The sequence below is a fragment of the Felis catus genome, chromosome F2 (assembly GCF_018350175.1).
Source record: "Felis catus isolate Fca126 chromosome F2, F.catus_Fca126_mat1.0, whole genome shotgun sequence".
Taxonomy (NCBI): Eukaryota; Metazoa; Chordata; class Mammalia; order Carnivora; family Felidae; genus Felis; species Felis catus.
The window spans coordinates 8,380,176-8,387,764 of record NC_058385.1 but is presented as its reverse complement, the minus strand read 5'-3'; the positions used below and the strand labels follow the sequence as shown (position 1 = coordinate 8,387,764).

At 47.7% G+C, this 7,589-nt stretch overlaps 1 protein-coding gene across 6 annotated transcripts in view; it reads right to left on the bottom strand.

Moving 5' to 3' along the window:
* Window positions 1-486: 486 nt before the first annotated feature.
* LYN (LYN proto-oncogene, Src family tyrosine kinase) overlaps window positions 487-7,589 on the bottom strand; it is a 127,900-nt gene continuing 120,797 nt past the window's right edge. For all 6 annotated transcript variants that reach the window (XM_023248683.2, XM_023248684.2, XM_003999817.5 and 3 more), the window contains exon 13: window positions 487-1,983. In XM_023248683.2, coding sequence (XP_023104451.1) covers window positions 1,781-1,983 — 203 coding nt within the window. In that variant the 3' untranslated portion in view covers window positions 487-1,780. The remainder of the gene's footprint in view (window positions 1,984-7,589) is intronic.

Genomic DNA, 7,589 nt, shown 5'->3' with positions numbered 1-7,589 from the left:
CATAGAACATGCTGGGTCATACGTGTGATTTCTGAAATGAAATGTGAACAGGTGGATGAATCAAGTGATCGGCTGTGCAGACGTTCTATGGGGGATAATATTCTCCCTCCGTGAATATGGCATTTGTGAATCAAGACTTTAGAATATTTTAAAAAGGACGTTTAAAAAAGATTGCACAGGAACGTAGAAGATTTTATCCCTTCCCCTAGGTACCCAACACCTAGGCGACACACACAAAACGAAATTCTAATGGTGCCTGCTAAGCCTATTTGAAAACAAATCCTATTTGGCCCCCCTAAAGGGATAGCCAGACTGTCACGTCCCAGTTTTCCAATCTGGAAACGCTCAAAGGAATGGAGGTAGAACTTGTCCAAGTTTTTTAAAACGATGTAACTATATGGAATCGCCTCTCATTTCCCCCCAACTGGTACTCATTTCTACGTTGACGATAGCTGGAAATGTGGGACACAAGGAAAAAGCTTGAGATGTTACTGGGCCAGGTGTATTCAAATAAAATCAAAAAAAACAGCAATATTAGGTATATACACAACAGCATAAGTGAAACACGATGTGACGTAGCATTTTCTATTCGAAGCTCACAGTAGAACAACTTAGTAAACAAGACCTCTCGTCTCCCTCGCTGCAGGAGCTCATTCGAGCCTTTCAGTCACTTCCGTTCCTTTCGTATCCTGTATCCTCGTATAAATAGTCCCACCCACACCTTACACAATTTAGAAAAGATGGCTGAACCACAAAAATAGACCCAAATATGGCGTTTTTACTTTCTCGAGTACAACGAAAATTAACATTCCATCGTTAAAATAACGTTCAAATCATTGGAAGCAGTGAAGAGAATTCTTATGTCTTAGAAGGCCTTTTATAAGGCTCTGCAGAGACTAGAATCTTATTGTTTGACCCAAAGTACATGGTCAAAAAAGCCTCTCAGACAGGAAACTGGGGAATTGAAAAGCTGGGCCGTTAAAACTATTCCTTCTGAGGGTACAGCGGTTCCTTTGGCTCTTCTCTCTTTCCTGGGAGGTCTGGGCCAGCCCTGGCCGTCGGTGGGGTCTGTGTGGCGACACACGACATCTGTGCACGCTCACAAACCACACACACTCCGATAGGAAACAGAACGGGAGAGCACGCTTCGTGTCTGGGAGTTCCCAGCCGTCTCCGTGGAAGGAAAATCTTTTTAACAGCCTCAGACTTTAGGGGCAGGGGAAATCACTGCCATCTGGGAGAGACCATTTTAACCTTCTGACTTCAGCTGCAAAACGTAACAGATAGGATTAGTAATTTTTTTTTTCTTTTTTTTTCTTTTTAACAGATAAGCCAAGGCAGAGAGAAAATGCAAACGAGGGTCGTGATCTGCGTCTGGTTACTTCGCGTTTTAGGAATGAGTTTCACTCTGCTACTGTTTGAGATTCGCTGCGAGGGCCTCTGCGCCCATGAGTCCCACATCGAGTTGTAAACAAGAGGCCGGGGTGGGTGCCTGTTGGACGCAACAGGTGGCTTCTTCTCCGAAGGCAGACGTCGGTCTAGCGAAGCAAGGTTGCCGGCTGGGTGCGGTCCGCGCGGCTACCGGTGGGCATCAGCCGATGAGAAAGAGAATACTTGCCCATGTCGAGAGTGTTCTTCCTGAGTAACTTGGCCTCGCTTTCAGGAAGCAGGGCCGGTAGGTGATCCTAGCATATGAAAGACTAGCACAACCAGCGACGGTCATGTTTTCCTCTCGAATGAGGCAGCCGTCCCAGCCGATGGCCACGAGCCTCCCTGGGCGTCAAGGCTGCTGCTGATACTGCCCTTCCGTGGCCGTGTAGAAATCATCCAGGACGCTCTGTAAGTAATCAAACGTCGGCCTCTCTTCTGCCTTTTCCTTCCAGCACATTTTCATGATGTCATACAGCTCGTCGGGGCAGTTCTCCATGCGGGGCATCCGGTAGCCCTGCGACAGGGCGGTCATCACGTCGGCATTAGTTCGCCCTAAAGCAAAAGAAATGTACCATTTAGCAACCTGACCGAGGGTCGAGCACTGGAGTGGTCTTTCCGCTCCCGGCATCCTACATCCACTCTTGAAGCGAGCTGTAGACGCTGTCATGCACTGAACTGTGTCCCCCACCCCGGCCCCCAAATACATTCACACGTTAAAGTCCTAGCGTGACCACGGGGAGAGATATGGCTTTGAGAGAGGCAATCAAGTTAAAATGAAGCCTTGAGGGTATGCTCTCACCCAATCTGACTGATGTTCCTTATAAGAGGAGATTAGGACCCAGAGACACCAGGGACGTGTGGGCACCGAGGAAATGCCACGCGAAGACACAGGGAGAACATGGCCCTCTCCAGGCCAACGAGGAGCCTCAGGAAAAGCCCAGCCTGGCAGCATCTTGTCGCAGACTTCCGGCCTCCAAAACCGTGAGAAAATTCCTTTCTGTGGTTTTGAGCTATTTAGGCTGTGGTACTTCGTTACAGCAGCCCTTGCAAATGGATAGGGAGGCTAAGGAGGGTTCGGTAAGCAACTAAATAGCGCGTAACTTTTACTACGAAGGGGATCAGGACGGCATTCGGTTTGCCAGAGTGCAAACGGGCCAACAGGAGAAGCAGAAGACAGAGCAGGTTCTTTGAATGACAAAAGGATAATGGACTTGACTGGCCTTAAATGATCTAGCCAAACCCAATTCTAACCCCCAATCTCCATTTCTTTTGCGGTATTGTTTCCAACTTCTACCTGTAATACACAGACCAAAAAAAATCATCCTCGCGTACGTTATCTCGTACCAACGTAGTTTTTTCAAATCAGCTTTTCAACGTAAGTTTACTAAAGGAAGTCAAAATCCTTAAATCAGCCAGTCCAGTGGATTATGTCCCAATCATGAAATTGTCCCCTAAAAAGACTTCAGTGCAGAGCTCACACTGACTCTAGAATGTGTATGTTCTTAACGTCCAGTGAGGGAAGGGGCGTGTTCGTCGTGTGAAGGGTGGCCTTTCATGTGGGCAACTGTCCATCTTTGATCCTGAGAACAGCTTTAAGGAAGAAAAAAGAACATTTCCCTCCGTGTTTGAAGTGGGGTATCTACATCTGTATGTTTTGCCGACTGTGCGGACACCTTACCGTGTAGGGGAAAAGCTGAGTCATGCAGAATGTTTCCACGTAGCATCTGATACCCGGCATACGAGGCATTCCATTCATTACAACAATTTCCTTTCCATTAGCCATAGGCTTTACCAGGGGAGGTCACTGAGAAGGTTCTAAGAGATAGCTAGAAGTGAAAGGTCTTTGACCAGATTTGAAACAGAGCCTTCTTGTGAATTTATTCTCTGATCAGTGTTTCTCAAATTGTGGGTCACTACATACATTTGATTTGAGATCAACAAATTGACCTTTTTTTTTTTTTTTTAGGGAGCTACCAGTTTTTAAAAATACATTATAACAGAATAAAATAGAAAAGATCAGAATGCCCCGCACGTAGTAAAAGTTAGTGTGATTTTGTGAAAACTTTTGTTTTGTTTGTGGAGCGGACTTTCTGTTTATTTCTTACCGTGGGGCATGATCGGTGACCTTTGAATTCCTCTGCCCTGAACTAACCTTTCTTTTTCTAAGGACACAATGACTGAAGGCCCTGCATGGATTTTAAACCCTTGAAAGAAGACATCATTATTTCAGTCTTGGAAAAGTCCTTGTCTTTGAAATGGAAAGATCCAAGCCAACCTTACAATAGTTAGGATCTCCTGAAAATTGTTTATTTACACGGTGAATTAATTTTGCTCAAGTCTTTTGAAACACTAGCTTCAGATGTTTGTGTAACAGGAATGTTCTAATGGAAAGACTTCAACTTATTCTCATTGCTTGAAGCCAAGGGACCGATGTGCAACACTCTATTCATTTGGGGTTCCAGTCTCCGTAAATTATGTGACTTCAGCATTGCTCTGGCTCTTGTAACTAGCCAAGCTCACTTGGATAAATTTCAGTTGAAATCTCTGTATTTGCTTCTACTTGGGCATTGGGTGAGGCTCTGCGATCCTAGTAGGAGGATTACACCCAGGATGATAGAAAACGGCAGCTGGACCAGCAAACTTCTTAGGAATACGTTTTTCACTTTTTTTAAAGTTTATTTATTAAAAACATTTTTTAAACATTTGTTTATTTTTGAGAGACAAAGTGAGACAGAGCATAAGTGGGGGGAGGGGCAGAGAGAGAAGGAGACACGGAATCTGAAGCAGGCTCCAGGCTCTGAGATGTCAGCACAGAGCCACTCATAGACCACAAGATCAAGACCTGAGCCGAAGTCGGACGCTTAACCGACTGAGCCACCCAGGCGCCCCTAATTTATTTATTTTGAGAGAGGGAGAAAGCGCAAGTCAGGGAGGGGCAGAGAGACAGAATCCTAAGCAGGCTCCATGCTGTCAGCACAGAGCCTGATGCGGGTCTCAAACCCACGAACCATGAGATCAAGACTTGAGCCAAAGTCCGACACTTAACCGACTGGCCACCCAGGCGTCCCCTCTCTTCTGCTTTCCGCCTGGAGAAACCCTAGCTGAATAAACGGTCAGAACGTGCCCACAGAAGAGATGATTTTCTAGCCCGCCCCCTGCTTGGCTCACTGCAGAGTTTTCTTTCCTCATTCTCCTCTGTTTTCCTAAACTCTGAAGAACTCTCCATGATGCAGATAAAGGCCAGGTGTGCTCCATCCTGCCTGAGGGAACTTGACTTGATAAGAGGACCAGAGAGAAATCTGAATGCACACGTAAATCAAGAAGCGCAAGGAGTCTGACGAGTCTTATGGAAGAAAGGGAGGGGGGGCAGGGAGACTTCAACCAGACCGCAAGGTTAAACCCGATACTTGGTCCTTGCTCTGTTGTGTGAGGTTAAAGAAAGCAAACACCCATTGGCTGGTGACGGAAAAGCTAGCACTAGGCTCTGAGAGATGCAGAGAGGATTAAGACAGAGTCTTGTCCTCAAAGGGCACGCAGCCCAGCGGGGAGGATGCCCTCAAGGAGAGGGAGGTGGGTGGGGAGCAGGAAGTGAAATCCGGAGTGGGTAGGAATTAGCAGAGACTGAAAGTTGGTGAAGGAGCACAGGGAGGAGAAAAACGCAGTGCCGCCGAGAACAGAAAAGGAATGGAGAGTTAGCAACTCTCTCCCCTCTGAATGGGAGTCCAGCAGGCCCCAGAGACCATGAGTCTTTAGAGACAAGGGGCCCTCTGTGCGTGTGAGCGAGGGAGTAGCAGCTGCTATGGGACCACAGCCTCCCACCCCCTAATACTTCCAAAAGGGCAATTTTTTTTCTCTTTCTTTTGAGCACTGTCTGTGACCAAGGTGAGTATTCACAGCAGTTGAATCCCCTGATTCCAATTCACACGCTGGACGTGTGTGGTAAGAAACAGCCAGGAAAGCGCCTGGGTGGGGCCGTCGGTTAATCGTCCGACATCGTCCAACATCAGCTCGGGTCACGATCTCACGGTTTGTGAGTTCGATTCCCCGCGTTGGGCTCTGTGCAGGCAGCTCGGAGCCTGGAGCCTGCTTCAGGTTCTGTGTCTCCCTCTGCCCTCCCCCCCCCCCCACTGTCTCTCTCTGTCTCACCAAAATAAACAAACATTCAAAAAAGAAACAGCCAGGAAAGACATGATGCTTCAGGAAACTTTGTCATTTTCAAACTTCCTTTTTCTTTGTAAGAGCAAAGCAAAACAAAACCCCAACCACAAAGATCCCCTCTATTTTCTTTAGAAAATTCATATATGAATATGATTGCAGTTTGCTTTTAGGATAGGGAAGTAAGGATCTTTTGCCCCACCTCCTCCCCCTCCCCCATTTAATGTATCCTAAAACACAAGGAGAACAAGAAATAGAGACTTCAGCTCTGCATTTGGTGAAACCGGGAGACACTTGTCACCCGGAGGCAGACATGGTCTGAGCCAGGAGCAGGCACGTGGAAAAGAAGTACCTGGGTGAGAGGATCACCACCAGCAGGGAGGATGTGTCCTCCCGGCACGCCCTGGGGAACTTCCACACGGAGTCACCGCACACTCAACAGAAGGGTGACGTTGGTGGCCGCAGACAGACTGCACCCGGAGCCTGCCTGGCAGGTGGCCCACGTTAGCACTGGAGAGACTGAAGGCGACAAGCCCCACGCTCAGGAACACCAGCCCCCGTGGAGGTGGGGGTAAAGTGCAGCCTGAAGGACTTAGGAGGAAGGCTGAGGGTGGGAAGACGGGACCCTCCCGACATACACCACAACCGGAACGAACCTTGAGGACACAAGCCAGACGCAAAAGGGCAAATGCCGTATGATTCCATTTATCGGAGGTACCTGGACTTGCCAAATTCAGAGACGGAAAGTAAAACGGAGGCTGCCAGGGGCTGGAGGGCAGGGGGCTGGGGACTTACTACAGCTTAGGTCCGGGATGATGAAAAAGTTGTGGAAATGCAGGGTAGCGATGGACGCACGACAAGGTGAGCGTACTCACTGCTACCGAATTGTGCACTTGAACGTGGTTACCGTGGCAAACCTTACCCTGTGTATATTTCACATACCGTGGCAACCATGGTTACCGTGGTTACTCTGTGTATATTTCGCGACAATAACAAAAAAAAAATACAACCACAAACAACCACAGAAGAGGCTGAGGCCCCCTCCCCAGTGCACCTCCAGAGTGCTGACAGCCAGGCTGGTCCCCCACAGGCAGGACCTGGAGATTCTCTTCTGAAGAAACTAAATGTTCCCAGAGAACAGACCCGAAGACACTGTCCCGGAAGGGTGCTGACTGGTGAGCCTGGACCACCGCAGACCTTCGTTCCCGTAAGACCCCTCATCAAAGGAAGGGTGGGCAGATAAAGCCTTCGAGCAGTACCAAAGGGCAGGATGACAGAAGCCACGAACAGACATGAGCCTCAACCTCCCCGTACGTGATCCAGCAAGAGAACAGAAAATGGGGAGGAGGAGTTTCGAGGAAGCTACCTGTGAAGATTTCCCAGAATTTACGGCCACAAGTTTCCAAGTAGAAAGGACAAACAGTTACTTAGAGTAACATAATGACCCACGACATTTCAGGGAGATAGAAAGATCCTGAGTTCTTCCATGGAAAGACAAGGGGATTCGGGACACGGGATGGGATTCGGAAGCCATCTGCTGTGGCGAAGCCACTTAGGAAGGCAGATTCGGCGGAGGAATCTGTTTAACATTCTAGGTGAAAGGTTTGCTGTACGAGCATTTACAACATAAGCAAATTCGATAACGGTACTTACTTAGTGGCTTAATTTTATTTAGGTCGCGAGTCTCTCAAGAAAAAGCCCCATTCGGGAAGAGTCCTAAGTATGAAGTACAAGCAGAGTATCCCCTCTGAAGCCTCAAATTTTCATGACCGTGATAAGCTGTCTTTAGTCATTCAGTGCTCACGCATCAATGGGAACAAGAGAATGCTTGACAAAAACCATTTCTCACCGCTCTGAGCCCAGGGGGGCTAAGAACTTTAAAACACAACAGAAAATTGTTGAAATGGACTCATAGTAATTGAAAACAAAGGATTTGGGGGATCTGCCCAAAATAGGATTAACAGGTACAAAAGCCTGTTTGTAAAAGGTGTGTTAAGAAAAAG